This window comes from Ovis aries, chromosome 14, assembly GCF_016772045.2.
Source record: "Ovis aries strain OAR_USU_Benz2616 breed Rambouillet chromosome 14, ARS-UI_Ramb_v3.0, whole genome shotgun sequence".
In the NCBI taxonomy this organism is placed as follows: Eukaryota; Metazoa; Chordata; class Mammalia; order Artiodactyla; family Bovidae; genus Ovis; species Ovis aries.
This window is the reverse complement of record NC_056067.1, coordinates 60,632,388-60,658,393: the sequence shown is the minus strand read 5'-3', so window position 1 is coordinate 60,658,393 and position 26,006 is coordinate 60,632,388. Positions and strand designations below refer to the sequence as shown.

At 44.2% G+C, this 26,006-nt stretch overlaps 1 protein-coding gene across 3 annotated transcripts; it reads left to right on the top strand.

The window, feature by feature from the left end:
• Window positions 1–733: 733 nt before the first annotated feature.
• On the top strand, window positions 734–25,741 carry LOC114117926 (zinc finger protein 616-like). Of its 3 annotated transcripts, none has more exons than XM_060399081.1 (4): window positions 734–834; window positions 11,242–11,312; window positions 15,941–16,067; window positions 21,570–25,741. In XM_060399081.1, the coding sequence occupies exons 2-4, from the start codon at window positions 11,256–11,258 to the stop codon at window positions 24,149–24,151; spliced, it is 2,766 nt and encodes a 921-aa protein (XP_060255064.1). In that variant the 5' UTR covers window positions 734–834; window positions 11,242–11,255; the 3' UTR covers window positions 24,152–25,741. The 3 variants fall into 3 exon arrangements, with proteins under 3 accessions (XP_060255064.1, XP_060255063.1, XP_060255065.1); XM_060399080.1 differs by having other exon boundaries at window positions 734–864; XM_060399082.1 differs by lacking the exons at window positions 734–834; window positions 11,242–11,312 and having other exon boundaries at window positions 15,987–16,486.
• Window positions 25,742–26,006: the final 265 nt, after the last annotated feature.

Genomic DNA, 26,006 nt, shown 5'->3' with positions numbered 1-26,006 from the left:
GATCTGAAAACCAGGAGAGACACCCCAAAACTTAACTGGACTTCCTGAGGCGCAGTATGGGCCCAAGAGGCTGTTCGTGATTTACCAAGGCTACTATGTCGGAAGCTCAGAATGGTACCTGTTTTGCTCCAGCCTGCATTCCCCTCAGGGTGCATTGTCATTGGGCTGCTGCAGTGACTAATAAGCTTGATCTCTGAAGAAGTGGAATGTGAAGGCATTTTTCTCCTTAGAGGTGTTAACTGAGCTATTACTAAGAGCTGTGTGTTTCACATTCCAGCTTGTCACCCCTACACAAAGCCAGTTCTTGTTTACTTAAACTGCTTAAATTAATTCTAATTGCAGGAATATTTCTGGGTCTAGCCACCACCCCACATCAACCCCCACCCACCCCCAGCCCGGCCACCACACCAGGTTTCAGTTCCCATACTGAACTGCTTCAGCCTCAACAATTTTAAGTTTTGAGTTTAAAACTGTTGCAGTTATGAGCAATCAACGATGCAACACAAGACAGGAAAGACCCTCATGAACTTCTAAACCCTGAGAAGATACCTGGGAACCAAAAGGAAGAACACCGCTGGTGTCCTCTCGCCCCGCTCGGCCCCCCTCGGCCCCGCTCGGCCCCGCTCGGCCCCGCTCGGCTCCTCTCGGCCCCGCTCGGCCCCGCTCGGCCGCCCTCGGCCCCTTTCGGCTCCGCCCTTCACACGCCCGCGCGCGGGAGAGTGCGCTACGCCCCGCCCCTCGCTGTGGCATTCTTCTGATACCAATGGCTGAGGAGTCTCCAGTCTCTGCTTCGTCGCAAGCGATTCTACAGCCAATTCCCGAAGCGGAGACTTGGTAGATGCGGCCGACCATTGGAAACGGGAGGTACTTTTTTTGTTTGTTTGTTTTTGTTGTTGTTGTTGTTAAGCTGCGCCTGTGGGGTCCCCTCTCCTCCCTATCCGTGATCTCCAGTCACTTCGCACCTCGCTATTCCCCGACCCCTTCCTCCAGCTCAAATAAATTCAGTCGTTGTGAGAGGCCCAGGTTCTGATTTCCTTTCGAAGTAAAATCCTGAGGTAACACATACAGTGCTATTCCATGATATTCCAAAAACACAACTTGAATTTGCCACTCATCTCAACTATTTCCATCGCACTTAACGTTATATCTGGGCTTCCCTGGTGGCTCAGATAGTAAAGAATGTGCCTGCATTGCAGGAGGCATGGTTTGATCCGTGGGTGAGGAAGATCCCCTGGGGAAGGAAATAGCCACCCACTCCAGTATTCTTGCTTCCCTTGTGGCTCAGACGGTAAAGCATCTGCCTACAATGCGGGAGACCGGGGTTCCATCCCTGGGTCGCGAAGTTCCGGTGGAGAAGGAAATGGCAACCCACTCTAGTGTTCTTGCCTGTAATTCCCCATGGACGGAGGAGCCCGGTAGGCTACCGTCCGTGGGGTCGCAAAGAGTCGGACATGACTGAGCGAGTTCACTTCCAGGATTCTTGCCTGGAGAATTCCCGGGACAGAGGAGCCTGGCGGACAGAGGAGGCCGACTCCATGGGGTAGCAAAGAGCCGGTCACGACTTAGCAACTACCATTGCATTATTTTGAGTATAGGGACCTTTGTTGTCAATGTGATGCTGTTGCTTTTTAACTTCCCTTCCAGGAAGCAGAGGTCTTTTAATTTTCCTGCAGTCAGCTTCCTCCGAGATTACACTATTGAATTGTTCCGCCCTGCCCCCCCGCGCCCCGAGGCCCCGCCCCGCTCACTTTCCCAAGGTGCAGGGCAGACCGGCTTCCTTCCGTGACCCGCACCCTGAGAGCTTGTCTCCCTTTAGGCCGCTTCCCCAGGCCGCCCCCGCCGTTTCACGAGCAGCTTCCCACATCCGGAAGCGGAGAGCCGACGGTGCAGCTGTCTCAGAAGCACGGCGTGAGTTTCTCTCTTTCTTAGACACAGGTGCCGCTCTCATTCGGCTTCCTTTGGTACCCTGGATCGGAGGGTCTCTGCTGACTCTAAATCCCCGCGCCCGAGCTACCAACCCCAGCAAATTCAGACGTCTCCGTGAGCGGCGCAGGGGCGACTCCCTTTTGGTTTAAACCGCACTGCAGCTGGTTCCTGCTTTTGGAACTCGGAATCGCTGCTTTTCGCACCTCCTTCCGGCTTGCCTGGTGGCTCAGAGGTTAAAGCATCTGCCTGGAATGTTGGAGACCCAGGTTCGATCCCTAGTCGGGAAGATCCCTGGAAAAGGAAATAGCAACCCACTCCAGTACTCTTGCCTGGAGAATCTCATGGAGGGAGGAGCCTGGTAGGCTACTATAGTCCATAGGGTCCGCAAAGAGTCGGGCACGACTGAGCGACTTCACATCACTTCCGTCTTAAAACCATTTACTGTCCCCTCTGCACCTCCTGCACCACATAAAATTCTCTTCCACGAGGTGGGCATTTTCGCTCCCTGGTCCTCAGCCTCTCCGTCTCGGCCCCTGGAGGCCACGTCCTCACCCAGGTCCTGGAATTCTGCGCAGCGCACCCGATTGTTAGACCCACTCCCTCCCAGCGCCCATATCTCCTCGGCCTGTCTTCATAATGACCTTTCCCCTGACCCTGTGTCGTGGTGGGTGACCTGGGCCAGCCACTTGACCCCCGTGGTTCTTCCATCCGAAATTCCACCAACTGGAATTTGGCCCTTGCAGGAGGAGGGCTTCTTATGCAGCCGCCATTCCCAGAAATAGTAATGGGGGGGTGGAGGGTGATGTCATGAGAAGCAAAGACATCGACTTCGAGAGAAATAGAAAACTGAAAAAAGCCTGAGGAAGAATCGATGACAAGAGAATTGGTGAGGAACTTGCGAAGAGACGGCAACATGAAAGAGAGGAAGTCTTGAAGGTTGCGGGTTAGGCAAGGAGAGAAGTTTAGAGAAAAGCAGGCTCTCCGGAGAGTTAAAGGCGAGCAAAATAGGAAGGTGGTGTTCAGTCCGAGTCTTTGTGACCCCTGTATCTCTCAGAGTTTCCTGAAATTCATGTTCATTGAGTCCAGGGATGCTATCTAACTATCTGATCCTCTGCCGACCCCTTCCATAGCCTTCAGGTAGAGGGGCTGTAAAGCACGGATCCCAAAGAGGGCGACAGTGGAGAGGTGGTTCACACAGAGAGCCCGCAAAGGAGATACAAGAGTTGGAACCTTGGCTTACAGAACAATAGCCTGCTGGGAGAGAAAGGGGACTCCTAGTGATTGGGCTTCCCTCGTGGCTCAGCTAGTAAGGAATCCGCTGGCAATGCGGGAGACCTGGGTTCGATCCCTGGGTTGGGAAGATCCCCTGGAGAAGGGAACAGCTACCCACTCCAGTATTCTGACCTGGAGAATTCCATGGACTACAGCTACGGGGTCGCAAAGAGTCAGACAGGACTGAGGGACTTTCACTCACGTCCAGTAATTGCAGGAGCTGAGAAAGCAAGCAAGGTGAAAGGAAGCATAGCCACTTGTGGGTGCCAGAGTGTTGGGAGGAAGGGAGGGCGGAGATGGAGGAAGAAAGGCAGAAATTCATGGAGATTTAAGATCATCAAGGAGGTTGGATTAGAAGCATTTTACAGGGAACAGATGGCAGCGAGAGGCCGGATGGGAGTCAGGGAAGTAGAGAGGAGCACAGCTGGAGAGCAGAGGGGAAGACAAAGGGAGATGGAGAAAGAAGTAGGGAAACAGATCAACTAAATGAATTGGAAACAAGTAGTGTGCAGGTGGGGGAGAGGACTAGATCCAGGAGAGTGCTGAATTGGTTGGATAAAGATTATGAAGTCGTGATGCATTGACTTTTGACTTACCTCATAGCTCAGTCGGTAAAGAATCTGCCTGTAATGCAAGAGACCCAAATTAATTTCAGGGTGGGGAAGATCCTCTGGAGAAGGAAATGGCAACCCACTCCAGTATTGTTGCCTGGAGAATCCCATGGACAGAAGAGCCTGGCTGGATATAGCCATGGGATCGCAAGAGTCTGACAGGACTTAGTGACAAAACCACCACATTGATTTTTGGCTTTAGGATCTAATAAATTTAAAACTTGTTTCTTTACATTATACAGGTGAGAATTGCAAAACTTCTGTCTGTAAGGCTTGTGCATTTTATAATTATTTGTATTAAAAGATAACATCCATGTGCAGAACTGACTGACTCTCTTACTACATGGTGCCTTTTCCAGGAACGTTAAATATGTTCTTTGTAATCATTTTCCTTTTTGCTTTCTGCTTTCTTTACATTTAATTCTTTTTGTAGCTTGGTATAGATTAGGTCATTCAATACTGACCTTCTTGTAAAGAATTATTCGCTTCTGAAATAAGATTTGTTGCCCTCCTGTAGTTAATTCATGTCATTGTTTTCTAAGTATGCTATATTCTCATTTTTTTTTCACTTGGCACCATAATTCTTCAGTGGAAAAATTTTTATCAAGCTGATTCACTTTAGGTTTGTTTCATGTTTATTTGAGTCCCATTTGCTGTTTCTTCTTGATGTTATATTTTCAAAGCATTTTGTTTGGTAACTAGTAAATAGATGTAGACTGTTTTGATGAGTACTTAGGAAGAATGCCAGTGATCTTTTATATTAAGAATGACGACCTAATTTAAGCAGTTAGTCTATATTCCATTTTCCTCTCTGTTATGTGATCTGGTAACTAGTGAGCAATGAGGTGATCTGATGATGTTTCCCTCGGGTCCAGCATCTGAGCACCAGTGACCTCTGAAATGATTGGCCAAATTGGGTGTGTGACTGTGTGTGGCAGTTCTTCTTGGAAGGAGAGCCCAGTTGTTACTAGAATGTGAAATGGGTCCCAGTTTTGCAAAATGAAAAAGGACAACAGTAGGATGGAGGCGGGAACATATGCTTAGAGTGAGATAGATTATCAGCAGATGTCTTCTATGAATAAGGATCAATCTACAGGGAGGCCTCCCACCTCCACTGGCTTCCCCGTGTCCTCAGGGCAGCATCCTGACTCCTCAGGTGGCTCCACAGCCCTTTGTCACCCTCAGGTCGCTGCCAGTGTCTCCAGCCTCATCCTGGGAGCTGACCCCGTTCTCATGGTCAGTCTGTCCTGGTCACATTCACTTAGTCCTTGTTCATAGACACCAACACCTTCTCCGTCTCGGATCTTAGTTTCTATGCCTGCCTTTGGTCATTAAATCACTGTGGCCCTTGCTCTTTCTATACTTTCAGGTCTAGGCCAGCGAGGTCTCCCCATCTCCTTCCCATATTAACCAGGTTTGCTGCTATATATTAATCACCTTCATCAGAAATGCCCTTGTCCTTTGACTGTTGGAGTCTTTCCTCTTTTCCCTTCAGTGAAGGATGTACTGTGTTCCTCCTCCTCACTGGATGCTCACAGCATCTCATTCTAGAGGTGAGGACTGGGAATGTGGGTTGGGCTGAAGAATTCTCAGTGGAGACAGAGGGGACAGGATAGGTGATGATGGTTCCTGTATCTGTTCTGGACATTTCAACTCTAATTGATCCTTACCCCACGTGGACACTTAATCACTGAAAAGGAAAAAGATGTGGGGCGTCCTAATGAGCCCGATAGATCTAGTGTCTTGAGGTGTCCCCATGTTTTAGTCTGCTGTGTCACTGCTCACTGCAGCCCCCAAGTCTTCTAAGGTCTGTCCACCCAGGGAACAGTTACCATCTTGGACAGCAGCCAGTTCATCTGCTCAGATCAGGGGATGCTGGGTTTACTGTAGTTAGATTGGCCAGAAGGTTTGGAATCCAAGGGGATATGAAGGAGTCCCCCACTCCTTAAAGATCAGGGATATCTTCCAGTTAGCTCTCTCTGGGGAGAACAGGTGTCAGTGAGACTGGGGTCTTAATATCTTTGTTAATTCTCCACTGAGCTCAATCCAACCAAATCTCAAGGTCCTGTAAAATTTTCTGATGTCCCAAGTTGCTGGCAGGTTTTCCCAGGAGGCCAGCTCCTTGGTCTCTGTACTGAGTGCCGAGGGTCCTTGGATTTGCAGCTTCTGTGCAACTCTGTTGCGATGCTCATGCCCTTGGTCTCTGCTGTTTAGCCCTCTTGTTCAACCATGCATGAAGGGGTAGAAAACTGGGGGAAAGTGAAGGGGAGCTTGTCAGAGTCTCCAGGAGGGTTGTGGGAGGGAGACTAGGCCTCTAGATGAACCCAATGAATTGGGGTGGTGGTGTGTATGTGTGTTTGTGTGTGTGTGTGAGAGAGAGAGACATTCATACTTCTGGGATCTCAGGTTGTGTGGAACTGTTGACAAAGGTGGGCTCAGTTCTACCTTGAGGACCTGGATGTGGGCTCATGGGCAATTGTGGGCTGCGTGGAATGGTGGGTGTGCCATAGTGTCTTAGCTCAGTTTCCGTTGGACACAGATGCTGTGACTGAGGTTTTCATGACTGAGTTTCTTTGTGAAACACATGATCACACCTCGGAAGGAAGGAAGGAAGGAAGGAAGGAAGGAAGGAAGTGGAATTGGGAAGAGGCCTGTTACTCTGCTGCGTGTTAGAATCAAGGCCTAAGCTTAGTCCACAGGGAGGTCTGGGTGCAGGAGGATGGGCACAGTGGTCCCAGAGAAGGGGGACGGGATCCAGGAGGTGCCCACAGCACCCCCTCCACACAGTGGATTTTCTGGTGTCTGTAGGAAGGGCAAGAATCAGACCCATAGAATAACGGTCGTTAAAATTCGGGAGATCACTTTGTGGATTACCTATAGTTTTTCTGTTAGTTTGAGTTACTAATGAAGAAGATTTCAGATGGAAGGTAAAAAAAGAGAAGTTGGCGTATTCCTTGGAAGATGTTGAAGTGGCACTGGGGCGTGTGCATCAGCCTACATATCTGTCTTGTATTATTAGATTTTGGTGATGACAGTTTGGAGCTGCTGGGGTCCCATTTACTGATAAGATGTCTTGAGTATGGTTGGTGTTTGGGCATCTTCGTGTATATTATTCCATCATTAACACAGGAGTTGTTAAGGCTTGGAACCTTCTGGGGATTGCATAGCAGGATGGGTGGATTATTACTAGGTCTCTGGGGGAGTGTGTTGGTCCAGATGCAGGTTTGGAAGTTTCTTTCAGCCTCTGAGGGTAATGGCTGGGCCTCAGCTTTGATGGCAGAAGACTTTTGCATGATGCAGTGAAGGCTTGTTCTTAGAATCCAAGGATTATCAGCTCCACAGCAACCTGTAGCAAAGAGGCTTATTCTGGAGATGACGCAGCTGCTACTTGTTCCTGCCAGCGCAGTGGATTCCTCTTCTGTTTTCTCATCGTCTTTACAGAAATCGGGCGTCTGCCATGTACATGCACAGTACAGTTAATGGTTGTAAATGGCTGAAGGCAATGTAAATGGTACATTGAAAATAGTATGGAGTTACTCAAAGATTAAAAATAGAACATGCATAGAATCGCACAATCTCACTTCTAATCATATAGCTAAGAAAAGCAAAATTTTAGAAACTGTTGATGTATTTGACTTTGCCTGCGTCCTGCAGGATCTTTGGTTTCGGTGCACCGACTTTCTAGTGTGGTATTCGGGCTTAGTCCCTCCGCCGCCTGTGGGATCTTAGTTCCCCCACCAGTGATTGAACCCACATCGCCCACAGAGCTAGGCAGGTTCTTCACCACTGGGCCACCAGGGAAATCCTGTGCAAAAATCAGTATTTTGCAGGTGTAACCTGCACTCCTGTAACCCATAATGTATGATTCACAACAGCCATGTGTTGTAGAAAGAACCTGAATGTCTGTTCTCGGCCGAGTGGATGATGAAACCGTGATGTGTGTATGAGACAGGCTGGGTCCTGGGACCTTTCTCGGCAGTTCTTGCACCTGGACGAACCTCTTCTCGGGCAACAGACCTCAAAGAAAGTGTAATTGAACAAAGAAACTATATCGACATTCATGAGCGGACAGCAATTCTGAACCATAAGTAAAAAGACCACAAACTAAGCTTGATTTCTGAGGCTCCAGAAACAAAAGCAGATCACTTCCCCTGATCCCTGCTCACAGCACCTCTGGGGGAGGGGCCTGAGGCGGGGCAGATCATCTCAGTTTCCTTCCAAAGGGATCAGCTCAGCCCCCTTTTTGGGAGGAGCAGGGGCACACACTTTTTTTTCTGTCTCTCCTTACTGCAGCAAGAGTCCCAATAAAGCCTTTCTTGAAATTCTCCTCTGGTCTCATAACTATTTCTGTTGATTACAGAGCCCCAGGATCCAGGTTGAAAACATGTAAGTGTAAGTGTTAGTCACTCAGTCATGTCACACTCTTTGCGACCCCAGGGACTGTACCCTGCCAGGCTCCTTTGTCCATGGGATTCTCTAGGCAAGAATACTGAAGAAGGTTACCATTCTCTTCTCCAAGGCATCCTTCCAACCAAGGGATCAAATCTGTCTCTTATGCCTTGCTGGCAGATTCTTTACCTTCTGAGCTCCCAGGGAAGTCCTCATTGGTAACCCAGGCACATATACACACATATTTGTAACGGCATATTCAGTTCAGTTTAGTTGCTCAGCCATGTCTGCCTCTTGGCCAGCTCATGGACTGCAGCACGCCAGGCTTCCCTGTCCATCACCATCTCCCAAAACGTACTCAAATTCCTGTCCATTGCATCAGTGATGGCATCCAACCATCTCATCCTCTGTCATCCCCTTCTTCCACCTCCAGTCTTTCCCAGCATCAGGGTTTTTGTCAGTGACTTGGTTCTTTGCATCAGATGGACAAAGTTTCATCAATAATTCCAATGAGTAGTCAGGAATGATTTCTTTTAGGATTGACTGGTTGGATTTCCTTGCTGTCCAAGGGACTCTCAAGAGTCTTCTCCAACACCAGAGTGTGAAACCATCAGTTCTTTGGCATTCAGCTTTCTTTATACTCCAACTCTCACATCCATAGATGGCTACTGGAAAAACCATAGCTTTGAGTAGATGTACCTTTGTTAGTAAAGTAATGTCTCTGGTTTTTAATATGCTGTCTACGTTGGTCATACACATAGCTTTTCTTCCAAGGAGCAAGTGTCTTTTAATTTCATTGGTGCAGTCATCATATGCAGTGATCTTGGAGCCCCCAAAAATAAAGTCTCACACTGTTTCCCCAGCTATTTGCCATGAAGTAATGGGACTGGATGCCATGATCTTAGTTTTCTGAATGTTGAGTTTTAAGCCAACTTTCTCACTCTCTCACTTTCATCAAGATGCTCTTTAGTTCTTCTTCACTTTCTGCCATAAGGGTGGTGTCATCTGCATATCTTAGGTTATTGATATTTCTCCTGGCAATCTTGATTCCAGCTTGTGCTTCATCCACCCCAGCATTGCGCATGATGGGCTCTGCATGTACGTTAAGTAAGCAGGGTAATAGTATACAGCCTTGATTAACTCCTTTCCCAATTTGGAACCAGTCTGTTATTCCATGTCCAGTTCTAACTGTTGCCTCTTGACCTGCAGACAGATTTCTCAGGAGGCAGGTCAGGTGTTCCAGTATTCCCATCTCTTTAAGATCTTTCCACAGTTTTTTGTGATCCACACAGTCAAAGGCTTTGAATAAAGCACAAGTAGATGTTTTTGTGGAACTCTCTTGGTTTTTCGATGATGCAGTGGATGTTGGCAATTTGATCTCTTGTTCCTCTGCCTTTTCTAAATCCAACTTGAACATCTGGAAGTTACAGTTCACATACTGCTGAAGCCTAGCTTGGGGAACTTTTAGCATTACTTTGCTAGCTTGTGAGCTGAGAGCAATTGTGCAGCAGTTTGAACAGTCTTTGGCATTGCCTTTCTTTGAGATTGGAATGAAAACTGACCTTTTCCAGTCCTGTGGCCACTGCTAAGTTTTGCAGGTTTGCTGTCGAATTGATTGCAGGACTTCCACAGCATCATCTTTTAGGATTTGAAATAGCTCACGTGGAATTCCATCACCTCTACTAGCTTTATTCATAGTGATGCTCCTTAGCCTGACTTAATGTTGCATTCCAGGATGTCTTGCTCTGGGTAAGTGATCACACCATCTTGGTTATCTGGGTCATGAAGATCTTTTTTGTAGAGTTCTCCTGTGTATTCTTGCCACGTCTTCTTAATATCTTCTGCTTCTGTTAGATCCATACCGTTTCCGTCCTTTATTGTGCCCATTTTGCATAAAATGTTTCCTTGGTATCTCTAATTTTCTTGAAGAGAGGTCTTGCTTTGCCATTCTATTGTTTTCCTCTATTTCTTTGCATTGATCGCTGAGGAAGGGTTTCTTATCCTTTCCCGTGTAGATGGAGATTTTTGTCACTTGGGACAGCTTGGGTGAGTGTAGAGAATGTTATGCTAACTGAATTAGGACAGACAGGGTAAGACTGATATTCTCTGTGCTCGCTTATCTGTAGAATGTAAAAATGTGAAACTCACTAGTACCCGACAGTGGGATGGTGGTAATCTGGGGCTGGGAGGTGGGGAGGTTGGGGAGATGTTGGTTGAAAGGTACAGACTTTGAGTTGTAAAATGAGTGCGTCCTGGGGATGTGTGTGCAGCACACTGACCGTAGTTAATCCTATTCTGTTACTGCATGCTGGGAATTTGTCAGGAGAGTACGTTGTCAGTGTTTTTACCACACACAGAACATGGGCATTTGGAGGTGATGGATGTGTTGGTTCGTGGATTCTGATAAATATTCCACAGTGTACGCATGTCACATGATCACATGGTGTATGATATATGTACACAGAACCCTTCTCGTTAGTCTCAGTAAAGCTGGAAGGTGGCCTGGGCTTAATCCTTCACTAGTGCTCAACCCAGGCTTCACATGAGATCATGAGGCATTTTGCCTGGGCGTGTCTTGTACACCTTCCCAACAGACATGCTCCTCAGGATCTCGTGTGGGGCCCCAAGAATGTGCACAGGCCATGGATGATTCCGATCTGGATCCTGCAAGCACCAGGGCTCTTAGCCTCCATTTCTGAGACTGAGACAGGGCCCTGGGGGAGGGGAGGGCACTCTGCTGTGAGTGGGGATGGACCAGGGCCTGCTGTGTGACCTGAAGGGGATCCTGGAGTGAGCGGAGGTGCCCCCTGCTGCTGCGTGCATGAGGCCTCACCAGGAGGGGAGTGTGATCCGAGGAAAAGTGTGGGAAAGTCCCGTGTTGGTCTCTCTGCGGGAGTTGACCTTCCTGAGTCCCTCCTGAGACAGTGGCCACAGGGGACTGTCTCTTCCTCATGGTGAGGGCTTCCCTGTGTGTATGGTTTGGGCTCAAAGGGGATGTGTTGACCCTAAGCATTAAACAGCATGTTTTCCCCTTTCATGATAGAACTGTGAAGACTCATGGACGAAGGAGCCCAGAAGAGGAAAGAACAGGAGTCAGGCATGGCTCTTTCTCCGGTAAGGTCATATTCTCAGTGGATTCTCACACTGCCTTCCTGAAGTGCCCTTCTCTGGACTCGCTAATTGTGTCTGACTCTGAAGTATCCTGTCTGACTCCAGTACATGCACACCCACCCGGGGCCTTCCCTCAGGGCCTGGCGTCTCCCCTTAGATCCTGTCTCCACATGACCGGGTGACCTGGCCCTTGTGAGGAGGTTCCCCTGGGTGCTGTGCTGGGCAGGGCTTCTCACCCATGGGTTGGAGACAGGGCCTGGTGCTGTTGGGCAGCAGGGGTTGCTTCAGGCCCATGTGGATGTGGTGTCTGCTCTCTGTCAATCAGGGTAAAGAAGCTGTAGGTGGACCTCAGGTATTAACATGTACAGTACATGGTAAAATCTGCCAAAGAGGCCACTGAGGGGAAATAAGTTCTGACTTTTTATAGTACATTTAAAACCAAGTGAGCACCTCCTTGAAAACTTAAGTGTTTGAGAATGGAATAGAACGTTCAGAAATAGATGTCAGGGCTAGGGAGTGTTTCGTTACACCATCTAATTTAAACTATGAAATCAGGGCTACTAATTTTTTTTTCTTTCTTTTTTGACCACATGATGCAGCTTCCAAGGTCTTAGTTTGCTGAGTAGGGATCGAACGTGAAACCCTACAGTGGAAGTGAGGAATCTTAACTACTGGACCATGAGGGACTCCTCCAACTTCACTAATCTTGATTCAGTATTTTCTTAGTGGAATAAAATAATAAAGTTTGGAGTTTGTTAATCAGTACATACCTAAAATTAATGATAAAAATCACATTATTATTTTAAAAATTTATTTGTTTCCTGTACTGTATCTTCATTGCTTCAGTGTCTTTTCCCTAGTTCTGGCGAGTGGTGGCCACTCTCTGGTTGCAGTGCACATGCTTCTCATTGCAGTCGCTTCTCTTGTCTTGCAGCCCAGGCTCTAGAGCGCGCCGGCTTCAGTAGTTTGACCTCCTGGGCTGTACAGCTCTGGCTCAGGAATTGAGACTCATCATCTTAGTTACGTCTCAGCATGTGGGATCTCAGACCAGGCAAAAACCCACATCCCTTGCATTGTCCAGTGGATTCTTTACCACATACCGTAGGGAGGGCCACATATTTTAAAATACAGGTATTTTATAAAGATTAGAAGAAATCTTCTGTATGCTATTTTCTGCTTGTATTACTTTTTATTGTTTTTGAACTAGAATAAGATAATGTTGCTGAATTCCCTGGTGGTGCAGTGGCTAACAATACGCCTGCCAATGTAGGGTGCGTGGGTTCCATCCCACATCCGGGAAGATGCCTCAGAGCAACTAAGCCCATGGGCCACAATGACTGAACCTGTACCCTAGAGCCCGGATCCCATTACTACGGAAGCGCGCACTCTCTAGAGCCTGTGCTCCAAAACAAGAGAAGCCACTGCAATCTGAAGCCCGTGCACTGCAGCTGTAACTCAAGAAAGCCGACTCACAGCAATGACCACCCAACATAAGCAAAATAAATAAGCTTTGAAAAAGAAATAGAATGTTGACAAAGTTACTGAATGAAGAAGTAAAATGAAAGAAGAGAATGGGAACCCACTCCAGTATTCTTGCCTGGAGAATTCCATGGATAGAGGAGCTGGTGGGCTGCCGTCAGTGGGGTTGCAAAGAGTCTGGCATGAGTAAGCAGGTAAACAACCACTTCCACATACAGCAGATTGAGCTCTGAAAAACAAATCTTAAGTGTCTAGCTTTCCTCCTGCAGGTTCTTCAGTGACTTCAGTAGCGTTTGGAATAAATTCCAAAATCCATAGACCTTGCATAAATTAGCCTCTGTCTGGCATCACCGCATGTACATTCCCTGTGTCTCAGTCACACTGGCTGACTTTCTGTTCAGTGAATATCTTCCTGCCTCAGAGCTGACACTCAGGCTGTTTTCTGTGCTTGCAACACTCTTCTGTTTCCCACCTTGCCAATCCTAAGTGTTTCTTCCTCACAGAGACCTTGTCTGATTTCTCACTGTAGCTTAGACTTTCTGTTTAATCTTGTCTTAGCACCAGGCCTGTTTCAGAGGACTTATTTCAGTAGTAACGTTAAAGTTGTGGATGAAATCGGTTGGCTGGCTGCTAGATGATGAAATTGGCTGCTAGACTGTAAGCTCCATCATGTTCACTGCTATATTTCAAGTTTGAGGCACAAAGCTGACGCTGAATGAATTTTGATAGAATGAAAGAAAAAAATGAAGACAACTCTTCTTATTTCAATCAATTGTGTGTTTACACACGCATGCATAAATGCATGGATATGTAACTCTGTGGTTTTATTACAGAAACATCCTCTCATAAATAATGGTGTATGCTTTGTAGCAGTTTCCGTTGTATCTTAAGTGTATTTCATGGTGTTAAGTTTTTTCTGCATCATCACATGAATGATGTAAATTGTAGTAAGATTATTGACATTGTGTGGGTTGCGATGGGAGAGGGTGTGACCCTGTATCGTGACCATTTATGCTGTTCTATTGTATTTCAGCTTCCTTGAACTTGTTTCAGGTATTATCAGGAAACTCTCTGCTTCTCTGTTAGTTAACTGGTTGATTCTTTAGGTTCAGTTGTCACTCCTAACCACCTGAGCTCAGGTGCTGTTGGCTCATTTCTTAACGGTTGGATCTGAGCGATTTGTTAGAGTGACAGAATTTACTCCCCAGGGTGACTGCAGCCATGAAATTAAAAGTCGCTTACTGCTTGGAAGAAAAGTTATGACCAACCTAGATAGCATGTTGAAAAGCAGAGACATTACTTTGCCAACAAAGGTCCGTCTAGTCAAGGCTATGGTTTTTCCAGTGGTCATGTATGGATGTGAGAGTTGAACTGTGAAGAAAGCTGAGCGCCGAAGAATTGATGCTTTTGAACTGTGGTGTTGGAGATGACTCTTGAGAGTCCCTTGGGACTGCAAGGAGATCCAACCAGTCCATTCTGAAGGAGATCAGCCCTGGGATTTGTTTGGAAGGAATGATGCTAAAGCTGAAACTCCAGTACTTTGGCCACCTCATGTGAAGTGTTCACTTATTGGAAAAGATCTGATGCTGCGGGGGATTGGGGGCAGGAGGAGAAGGGTACGACAGGATGAGATATTTGGATGGCATCACTGACTCAATGGACATGAGTCTGAGTGAACTCTGAGAGTCGGTGATGGACAGGGAGGCCTGGCGTGCTGCGATTCGTGGGGTCGCAAACAGACACGACTGAACTGAACTGAACTGAAGGTGGACACAGATCTTTCTCTAACATGCTGTTCTATTGATGACAAATTCATCTGTGTAAAGTCTTTAAGATAATGCTTAGTGTGTAGGAATTGTCATCATCATCACAATGTGTGTTCTTTAAAATTCAGTGTTTTCATGTTCATCGCAGCACTAGTTATAGTAGCCGGGATATGGAAGCAACCTAGATGTCCATCAGCAGATGAATGGATGAGAAAGCTGTGGTACTTTTACACAATGGATTATTACTCATGCATTAAAAGAATACATTTTAATCAGTTCTAATGAGGTGGATCAAACTGGAGCCTATTATACAGAGTGAAGGAAGCCAGAAAGAAAAACACCAAAACAGTATACTAACATTTATATATGGAATTTAGAAAGAAGGTAACGCTAACCCTGTATGTGAGACAGCAAAAGAGACACAGATGTATTGAACAGTCTTCTGGACTCTCTGGGAGAGGGTGAGGACAGGATGATATGGGAGAATGGCATTGAAATGTAAAATATCATATGTGAGACAGATCACCAGTCCAGGTTTGATGCATGATACAGGGTGCTCAGGGATGGTACACTGGGATGACCCAGAGGGATGGGATGGGGAGGGAGGGGGAGGGGCGTTCAGGATGGGGAACACATGTACGCTCATGGCGGATTCAAGTCAATGTATCGCAAAACCAATGCAATATTGTAAAGTAAAATTAATTAATTAAAAAATAAAGTCACTGTGGACTTTGTCATCTCTGAGGACACCAGTCTTGCTGTAAGTCATCTAGATAGTGAATGTCACTCAGTCGTGTCCGACTCTTTGCGACCCCACGGACGGTAGTCTAGCATGCTCCGCCATCCATGGGATTTTCCAGGCAAGAATACTGGAGTGGGCTGCCTATTCCTTCTCCAGTGGACTTTCCCAACTCAGGGATCCAACCCGTCCTGCATTGAAGACAGACGCTTTACCATCTGATCCATCACGGAAGCCAAAGTAAAATTAATTAACTAATTAAAAAATAAATAAAGTCACTGTGGACTTTGTCATGTCTGAAGACACCAGTCTTCCTGTAACTCATCTACATAGTGAATGCTACTCAGTGTGTTGAATGTTAAGACTTCTGCATAGACAGCCCAGGATTGGTTTTAATTTCTGTATTGCTCATGTATTGTCCGCATACATGACAAATTCATGTTGATTGCAGGATATCATAATCTTAGGAAAAAGAGGAAATTATAAATTAGATTGCAGACCAACAGTTTGCTTCAAGCAGCTTTTAAAGTTATCTATCAGAGTATTACTTCATCTGAATTGAGCTTTACCCCTCTCACCTCTTCTCATTTTGTGTGAAACTAAGAATCTTCCTCAGGGCCCATTGGTGAAATGTGTTTTCATTTCAGGCACAGTTGACCTTCAAGGATGTGTTCCTAGATTTCACTCCTGAGGAGTGGGAATGCCTGGACCCTGCCCAGAGGACCTTGTACCAGGATGTGATGGAGGAGACGCTCAGGAACCTACTGTCTGTGGGTGAGGATCACTTCCCTCTGAAGTGGGGATCTGCCCTGGGGTTCCTCTGCATGTTCCCTCTTTACCTTTTGAGATCTCCTTTTTTCTTGACTAAGCTCCAAACCTTTCTGACTCACACATGTAAAGCTTCCTGTTGCCTGTGCATTCAGAAGGAGGCAGAGAGTAAATTCATTTCAGAAGTATCTTTCTGTCGTTCCATAATGCCCTGACTCCTTGGCTGACAAAACAGTTGCATTTTACAACTGGCAATGCAGGAGACAAGGGTTCGATCCTTGGTCTGGGAAGATCCTACATGTCACAGAGCAGCTATACCTGTGTGCCTCAACTACGAGCTAGCACTCTAGAGCCTGGAAGCTGCAAGTGCTGAGCCCACATGGGACAACTACTGAAGCCCGTGCACCCAGGAGAAGCTGCAGCAGGTGAGGAGCACGAGCACTGTGACTGGAGCGTAGCCCCTACTTGCTGAACTTGGAGAAAAGACCAAGCAGCAATGAACACTCACCCGAGCCAAAAGAAATGAATACACCAATGTATTAAAAATAACTGGTACATTTATAAAAAAAGAGAGAGAGGTTGGATTCTGGAAGAAGCCACAGTATATGGCATTACTTCCGAGCAGGAAGTTCTGTTTCTGATCTGAACTTTATCTCATCTTGTGGCACAAGGAAGAAGACCCTTGGATTGTGGGAATGAGGTACTAATAGCAAACATCCAGATGAGTGGGAAAGTATCCACAGTGTGATCACAGGGCAACTGTCAGAAGGACAGAGAGGAAGCCACACCATTCATGGGGTTTGGGAAACTCTCTAAGTGGGAGAGTTCTGTGAGAAAACAGATGTTTAATGTTTGTGAACTCTCACAGGAGATTTTTCTTCTCCCTAACTTACTGCTCTGTTCTTTGACATGTGAAATGTACAGCACCCTCGAGTGATGCTGTAGCACCCACAGAGATGAAAGCAAGATATGTATATTTTTTTGACTTGTACTGGGTCTTTTTTGCTGTGTGGACTTTTGTCTATTTGAGATGTGTGAGGGCTACTCTCTAGTTGTGCGGAGCATGGTTACTCATTGTGGTGGCTTCTTTTGTTGTGAAGCACAGGCCCTAGGCACAAGGGCTTGAGTAGTATTACCACACAAGCTCAGTATCTGTGGCTCATCAACTTAATCTCCGTGACGTCTGAGATCTTCCCAGAACAAGAATCAAACCCATGTCTCCTGCATTACTAAGCAAATTCTTACCATGGAGCCACCAGGGTGTTAGGGAAATTAAATAAATAGTCTTGTTTAGGCTTCAAGACAAAGTAGTGCATTCTTCTGACCTTGCTTCTAACCTGCATGGAAATTGCCCTGAGTGTGAATGTCCTGACTGTCTCCTGTGAGTGCAAGTCTTGCAGCACCATAGATAAGATAGATGACAAATCTTGAGATTGTTCAGCCTTTGCAGGGGCCCTTGCCAACGAACCCCAGGCTTAGCACCATCCAAGTTGGCTCCTGGATCCTTCTTTCTGCCTGCTGCTGCTAAGTCACTTCAGTCGTGTCCGACTCTGTGCGAACCCACAGACGGCAGCCCACCAGGCTCCCCCGTCCCTGGGACTCTCTGGCAAGAACAATGTAGTGGGTTGCCATTGCCTTCTCCAATTCTCTCTGCCTATCATGAGGTAAATAAAGGTAACTTAAAACTGCAAAAAGAACTGTGTGATTTGTGAGGATGATTATCCATATTACAATGTCACTTTATATTTGGCTGATCAAGTCTTCAGTTTTTAAGTCGACTCTTTAGCCAACCCACAGCTCCAATAGTGTCCCCATACTGCCCTTTCTCTCTCCATTCTTTGTCCTGTTGTGGCCTTACACCCCTCCCAACCCCTCTGTCTCCCTCTCCATCAGCTGGTCCCCTTCTAACGGCCCCTGTCTCTGAGGGGGCAGGGCAAGCCCAGGTTCCCCCACTCTAGCAAGTTTGTTAACCCCTTTAGATTCTTCTGATCAAAGACCCCCATCATCCTGGAGAGATGTTCCAAGATTTTTATCAGTCCTTCTGTCCCTGTTATCACAGTCAATTTGAGCACTGTTCAATCTGTATTGTAGCCATAAAGCTGTGACTGTAGAAAGGAAAGATAAGTTGTTTGATACAGGATGGCCATGATGTTGTTTAGACTCTGGAGAAAACTGGTTAAGTTGGTTTTTTTTTTCCTTTGAAAGTGCAAAACCAGTTGTTTTTACATGTGGAATTAAACAGAGCAAGTTTGTTAAAAAAGCGTGCCAAAAAAAAGCTAAAAGTTAACCTTTGCCAGAGCTTCCCAGATGACTCTAGTGGTAAAGAACCTGCCAGCCCCTGGGGGAGACACAGGAGACATGGATTTGATCCCTGGGTAGGGAAGATCCCCTGGAGGAGTGAATGGAACCCACTCCAGTATTTTTGCCTGGAGAGTCCCATCATAGACAGAGGAGCTTGATGGGCTAGAGTCCACGGGGTTGCAGGGGGTTGGACAGGACTGTAGCGACCCTGCATAGCATGCAACCTATACCATGTCCTTGAAGTACGTAACCCATTTTTTCAGGGATTTCAGTCTTGGGCTAATTAGAATTTTAAACCACGGAGCGGGGGGTGGGAAGAAGAAGGTGAAAGAGACATTTAAATCTCAGGCTGGAAAGTATGAGAGCTCTCATGTCTGTCGATCTGCATTTATGTTTGTCTCAGTGTGTGTCTTTGTGTTTGGATCATATTGCTGAGGTTAAATTGTTAATGAGCTCTAATTCAATTGTTTGTAAAAAAAAAAAAAAAGGACTTTCAAATCAAATAATTACAACAGAAATTAACCTAAATGAATTTCAGGTTCACATGAATTCAGAAATATTCAATATTAAATATCTAGTATTAATGTTTGTTTGCTAATCTGATTAAGACATGTCTTGTGTCTTCAACATTGGCCAATACTTTTATTGTACCTAGGTTTAATGTTAAGCAAGTTTGTCAACAGTTAAAGTAACTTGAGTGAAGAAAGTTTTAAGGAAAGAATGCAAATGGAATTGGAGCTTTTAGATAAACTCTGTTAAGAATGATTATAGTTTAGAAATGTCTGTCTAAAATAGCCTCTCCAGGTTTGAATAACCTGAACTCCTGCTGCTGCTGCTAAGTCACTTCAGTCGTGTCCAACTCTGTGCGACCCTACAGATGGCAGCCGACCAGGCTCCCCCATCCCTGGGATTCTCCAGGCAAGAATACTGGAGTGGGTGCCATTTCCTTCTCTAATGCCTGAAAGTGAAAAGTCAAAGTGAAGTCGCTCAGTTGTGTCCGACTCCTAGCCACCTCATGGACTGCAGCCTACCAGACTCCTCCATCTATGGGATTTTCCAGGCATGAGTACTGGGGTCGGGTGCCATTGCCTTCTCCAACCTGCACTCCTAGGGTTGTGCTAAACTTGGTAATGAAAGTTCATTGAATATCTAGGTCATTTCCAAATGAAATAAGATTCTGAAACACAGATTACTGAAAACTCATTTCCTCTTACAAACTAAAGAGATTTTGGACTATTAATGAATATGTTTGGTGCCACCGTGAGACGTTCTCTATAAGAAAGCAAATATTCTTAGACATTATCACTGGTATTTTATGTTCACCAGTCTACAAAATGCTAAAATATCTGATAGCTCATGGTTGCTTAAGGAAAGTAAGACGTGTGTTTTTAGTAAGAAAGGTATGAGAGATGTGGGCCAATCACCTTGCTTTGTCCCCCCTGGTTAATTTGTCTCAGGACCCTCCCCTTGGGTACACAGGCACACCCTGGATCTTGAAGTAAAGGCTTTTCAGAGAAGCAATACTCATTATGGCCTGGACTGACCTCTGACTTTTAACTCCAAGGCGCCTTTCTGCACTTCTGTATTGTCTCCTGTATCAGACAGGGTGTTTTCCTTTCTTTGTCCTTGCTATGATTATTCCCTTGAATTAAGAGACAAACCAGCTGTTTACCCTGTTTTTGTTGACTGTAAATTCCTCAACCAGAGAGGAACTATCTCTTATCTCAGGGCATGCAAAGAGGAGGGTAGCTGATTGTAGATGTCCAACCTGCAGCCCATCCAACTGCTACCTGAAAATTACATTTTATTAAGGAAAATGGAAAGTACTTCTGACTTACAGATAGATGGCTGTTTCTAAATGAACAAAGTGATTAAAAAAAAAACAACAGATGTTGCATGGAAAGTGGACTCCAAGAAAAGAGATCCCAAACGGCAAGGTCTTTGTATGTTCTGCAACAATCTGTCATTTGACTCCTGTCAATTTCGTTGCTTGACTTTGGGTAGCACGTGATGAGGTATTTCAAAGGTATCTACTTCTCCTTGTCCCCATCCTGTGGTAATTAGTGCTGTAAGGTGGCACTAAAAAAAAAAAACCAACAGCAAGAAAAAATAAAATTCATTTGTTTTTGTCTTTGTTGCTTCACAGGATTTTGTTGACTTGCAGTGAGCAAGGGCTACCTTGTAGTTATAGTGCGTGAACTTGTCATGTTACAGTTGCATGAACACTTTTTGGAAAAGTGCTTTTTTTTTTTATTTTTTAGATTACTTTAGGGAATTCCCTGAGAGTCCAGTGGATAGGATTCAGTAGTTTCACTGCAGCTAGCCTGGATTTAATCCATGGTCAAGGAACCATGTTTTCAGAAGCCACTTGGTCCAGCAAAAAAAAAAGCGAAAAACAAAAACCAACTATATATATATATATATATATATATAGAGAGAGAGAGAGAGAGAGAGAGAGTTTACAGAATTTTTTATTTTCTCAAAGCAGTATTTTTTGAACAGTTACTAACTGCCATTTAGTTTTTATGTTATTCATTAGAATGCTTCTTTTGCATTTTTACCATTCCAACGTATTGCCTATTTGATGCTTGTTTACTCAGTTGCTCAGTCCTGTCTGACTCTTTGTGATCTCATGGACTGTAGGCTACCAAGCTTTCCTATCCATGGAATTTTTATTAAGGCAAGAATAGTGCACTTGATTGGGATTTCCTGTTCCAGGGGATCTTTCCGACCCAGGGATTATATCCTCCTGTGCCGTGTCTTCTGCATTGGCTGGCAGCTTGTTTACCACTGAGTCCCCTCTCTAGTCCTGTATGTTCTTTACCATTTAAATATGTATAAATATGCGTAAAGTGTCTACAATATACCATTAGTTTCTCCTCGATTATGAGACAGCAGTGTGTTTAATACACAGTATGATGAGTTTTGAGGTCATGGTGGGAAAATACGGAGTTTGCATAAAATGAATGTTTTCTGATTATGTTTGAAACTACACTACCCTAAAATTAATTTGAATTACATGTGATCATGCTCTTTTAAAGTGTTCTATTCCTTTAGTGTTCTATAGTTTGAAGATCATCTTTGCGAAGATTCGTAATTCTGTTAGGATGGATATGACTTTTGGTGTAAAAGTTATGTGTTTGACAAGAAATAATTTATTTATGAATTGTAACTAATAGAATATCTGTGGTTCTTTATGTCTTGTAGATATGTCTCCTATAGAGATGATCAAGAAATTGCAGGCAAAAGCAGACAGTAGTAAAGGGGAAATTTTTCAAAGAGTGATGTTTGGAAGAGCTGAAAGCCTTGAAAGCAAAGATTTTCACCTCAGGAAGATCCAGGAAAATATGGATGACTTTGATTGTCTGCGGACAGATGATGAAAGAAATGACAAAGGATTGTCTACATCCCATACCAAAAACCTCACTGATGGAAGAGATCATCATAGTAGAAGTGATGCAGAAAATGGACCTTTTGAAAGGCACGGATCAAGCTTTCAGGATGAATTGCAGATGATGCAATCTGAAGGGATAATTTTTGAATGTAGTCAAGTTGTGACAAATGTCAGCGCCTCAGGTTTATCATCTCAGAGAACTCGTAATGTCTGCAAAGGCTTTTCTCATAAAGATGAGAATGCTGTTATGCATCCTTCAGAACTGTTACCAGACCATGAAACACAAAAGAAAAGACCTTACAGATGTAATGAGTGTGACATAACCTTTCTTCAGGACTCAGAACTCATTAGACATCAAAGAATCCATACAGGAGGAAAACCATATAAATGTGATGTGTGTGGCAAGGCTTTTAATCAAACTAGAAAACTTGCAGTTCATTGGAGAATTCATTCTGGAGAGAAACCACATAAATGTGATGTGTGTGGCAAGGCCTTTAAGCAAGCTGCAAAATTTGTAATTCATTGGAGATATCATATGAGAGAGAAACGATATAAATGTGATGTGTGTGGCAAGGCCTTTACTCAAGCTACAGGCCTTGCAGTTCATCAGAGAATTCATACTGGAGAGAAGCCATACAAATGCAATGTATGTGACAAGGCATTTAGTCATACTGCCAACCGTACTGTTCATCAGAGACTTCATACTGGAGAGAAACCATATAAATGTGATATATGTGGCAAGGCTTTCAGAGTAAGCTCAAACCTTGCTGTTCATCGGAGAGTTCATACTGGAGAGAAATTGTATAAATGTGATGTGTGTGGCAAGGCCTTTAGTCAAGCTACAGGCCTTGCAGTTCATCAGAGAATTCATTCTGGAGAGAAACCATATAAATGTGATGTATGTGGCAAAGCCTTTAATCACACTACAAGACTTCAACTTCATCAGAGAATTCATACTGGAGAGAGACCATACAAATGCAATGTATGTGGCAAGGCGTTTGGTCATACTGCAAACCTCACTGTTCATCGGAGACTTCATACTGGAGAGAAACCATATAAATGTGATGTATGTGGCCGATGCTTTACTCAGAACGCACAACTTGAAGTTCATCAGAGAACTCATACGGGAGAGAAGCCATACAAATGCAGTGTATGTGACAGGGCATTTAGTCATACTGCAAGCCTCAGTGTTCATCGGAGACTTCATACTGGCGAGAAACCATATAAATGTGATGTATGTGGTCGATGCTTTACTCAAAACGTACAACTTGAAGTTCATCAGAGAACTCATACGGGAGAGAAGCCATATAAATGCAATGTATGTGACAGGGCGTTTAGTCATACTGCCAACCTCAGTGTTCATCGGAGAATTCATATAGGAGTGAAACCATATAAACGTGGTATATGTGGCATGGCCTTTAATGAAGCTGCAAAGCTTGCAGTTCATCAGAGATTCCATTCGGGAGAGAAACCATATAAATGTGATATATGTGGCAGAGCCTTTAGTCAAACTGCAAACCTTGCAGTTCATTGGAGAATTCATACTGGAGAGAAACCATATAAATGTGATGTATGTGGCAAGGCCTTTAATCAGACTGCGAAACTTGGACTTCATCAGAGAATTCATACTGGAGAGAAACCGTATAAATGTGATGTGTGTGGCAAGGCATTTAGTCATAATAGAAACCGTGCTGTTCATTGGAGAGTTCATACTGGAGAGAAATCATATAAATGTGATGAGTGTGGCAAGGCCTTTAGTCAAGCTACAGGCCTTGCAGTTCATCAGAGACTTCATACTGGAGAGAAACCATATAAATGTGATATATGTGGCAAGGCTTTCAGAGTAAGCTCAAACCTTGCTGTTCATCGGAGAGTTCATACTGGAGAGAAACCGTATAAATGTGATGTGTGTGGCAAGGCCTTTAGTCAAGCTGCAGGCCTTGCAGTTCATCAGAGAATTCATACTGGAGACAAACCATATAAATGTGATGTATGTGGCAAAGCCTTTAATCACACTACAAGACTTCAACTTCATCAGAGAATTCATACTGGAGAGAAGCCATACAAATGCAATGTATGTGACAAGGCATTTAGTCGTACTGCCAACCTTACTGTTCATCTTAGACTTCATACTGGAGAGAAACCATATAAATGTGATATATGTGGCAAGGCTTTCAGAGTAAGTTCAAACCTTGCTGTTCATCAGAGTGTTCATACTGGAGAGAAACCATATAAATGTGATGTGTGTGGCAAGGCGTTTAGTCATACTGGAAACCTTGCTGTTCATCGGAGAGTTCATACTGGAGAGAAACCATATAAATGTGATGTGTGTGGCAAGGCGTTTAGTCATACTGGAAACCTTGCTGTTCATCGGAGAGTTCATACTGGAGAGTAACCATATATGTGCCAAGGCTTTCACTGTAAGTTCAAGCCTTGCTGTTCATCAGATAGTTCATACTGGAGAGAAACGATATAAGTGAGATATATGTGGCAGGGCTTTCAGTGTGAATACAAACCTTGCCGTTCATCAGAGAATTCATACTGGAGAGAGCCTTACAAATATAAAAATTGTGACAAACCATTTAGGCACAGTTATCCATAACTCATCATCATGCAGTTCAGACAGGAGAGAAACCATATAAATTTGATGTACATGGCCGGTGCATTACTTGAAATGATGAACTTAGAAACCATTGGAGAATTCATAATAGAAACATTAGATATGTGACAGTTGTGAGAAACATGTTAGTGTAAAGGTCGTGAGTGTGACAAAGCCTTTAGTCAAGTGCCCAGGCCTTATAATTCATCAGAGAGTTCATAGTGTATTAAAAACATACAACAACAACAATCACAACAGAAAAACATACAAATGAAATGAATGTGTCAGAATTTCTAGTGCATGTTTAGGATTAACTGCCCATTAGGCAGTTCATACATAAGAGAAACCACATAAATGTTATTTATGTGGCAAATGTCACAAGAAATGACATTGCAGATCATCTGAGAATCCGTTCTGCAGTGAAAGCTTACACATGTAGAGAAAGCAGTAAAATATATCAAGTTTTTGACCCTCAGAAAATTCAAACTAGAAAAACTACACACGTGTTAGGTGTGGGAAAGTTTTGATTATCTGTTCAGACTATTTTTTTTTTTCCTTTTTTACAATATTGTGATGGTTTTCGTGTACATCAACATGAATAGGCCATAGGCGTACATATGTGCCCTCCCACCTGAACCCACCTCGCTCCCCACCATATCCCTCCAGACTGTCAGAGAGCGCTCGCTGGTACATCAAACTTTCACGGGCTCTTTTACATATGGTAATATATATGTTTCAGTGCTAATCTCTTAAATCCTGCCATCCTATTTCTTTTTATTTTTTTTCAATAGGTTTTCCTTAGCGTTGCTTTTTCTATCCACATGTTATGACCCAGTTTTAGTGTTTAGTTTACATTTCTTTCCTGCTTTACACTAATAAATACATAAGTCAGTGGGTTATTTTGAGACTTTTGTAACATTAAAATACCCGTAGACGATGACAGGGTACATAGTAGGGGCCCTGTAAATGTAAAGAAAGACAGTTCCTTTAGGACTTGAGTTGTCAGATAATACACATAGAAACATTTACAAATAGTGCCAAGTTGGTAATTTTGGTGAAAGAAATTCTAGTCTCTTCTTAAGACTTTATGTTTTACAATGAGCTTTGTTGTCCACAACTGGCAGATCTTTCAGAAACAGACAAAAAAGAAATGAGAGAAAATATATTACAATTTTTCAACAAGAAGTAAATTGCCTAGTTACCGTCAAGTGATCATATAGTAATTTGACATTCCATTACATTAAAGTATTCGCTTAAGTATTATATATTCTGATGTAAACAACTTTTTCTCATATAAGTATTTGAAGCTTTGTCATCCTAAGCATGGAACGGAAAGTTTTATATAGAAGTATGTATTTCTCATTAAAAGTTTTTTTCTCTCTTTAATAATCTTTAAAATTCATTTTTGCCTATGCTAAGTCTTCATTTGCTGGCTTCATTCTCTTTTTACAGCAATCAGGCTATGAATTCTCCACATAAACGTGGCTGGGTTATGGTTGGAGACTGGCATTTTGAGGCTTCTTTTGGTCAGTCCAGAGGACTCAATGTCTCTTTGTTCTTTCCGCTGTACTGAGCGTTTTTTTTTTTTTTTTTTTTTTTTACTGTACATGGGATTTCTGTAGTTGCAGCAAGCAGAAGTGACTTTCTAGTT

What these genes read in the sequence shown, in the direction of transcription:
- LOC114117926 (XM_060399081.1), top strand. Translation starts at nt 11,256, where the DNA reads ATGGACGAAGGAGCCCAGAAGAGGAAAGAACAGGAGTCAGGCATGGCT. An exon ending in CAGGCATGGCTCTTTCTCCG is followed by an intron (nt 11,313 to 15,940) that starts GTAAGGTCATAT and finishes TTTTCATTTCAG; the next exon opens with GCACAGTTGACCTTCAAGGA. An exon ending in CAGGAACCTACTGTCTGTGG is followed by an intron (nt 16,068 to 21,569) that starts GTGAGGATCACT and finishes TATGTCTTGTAG; the next exon opens with ATATGTCTCCTATAGAGATG.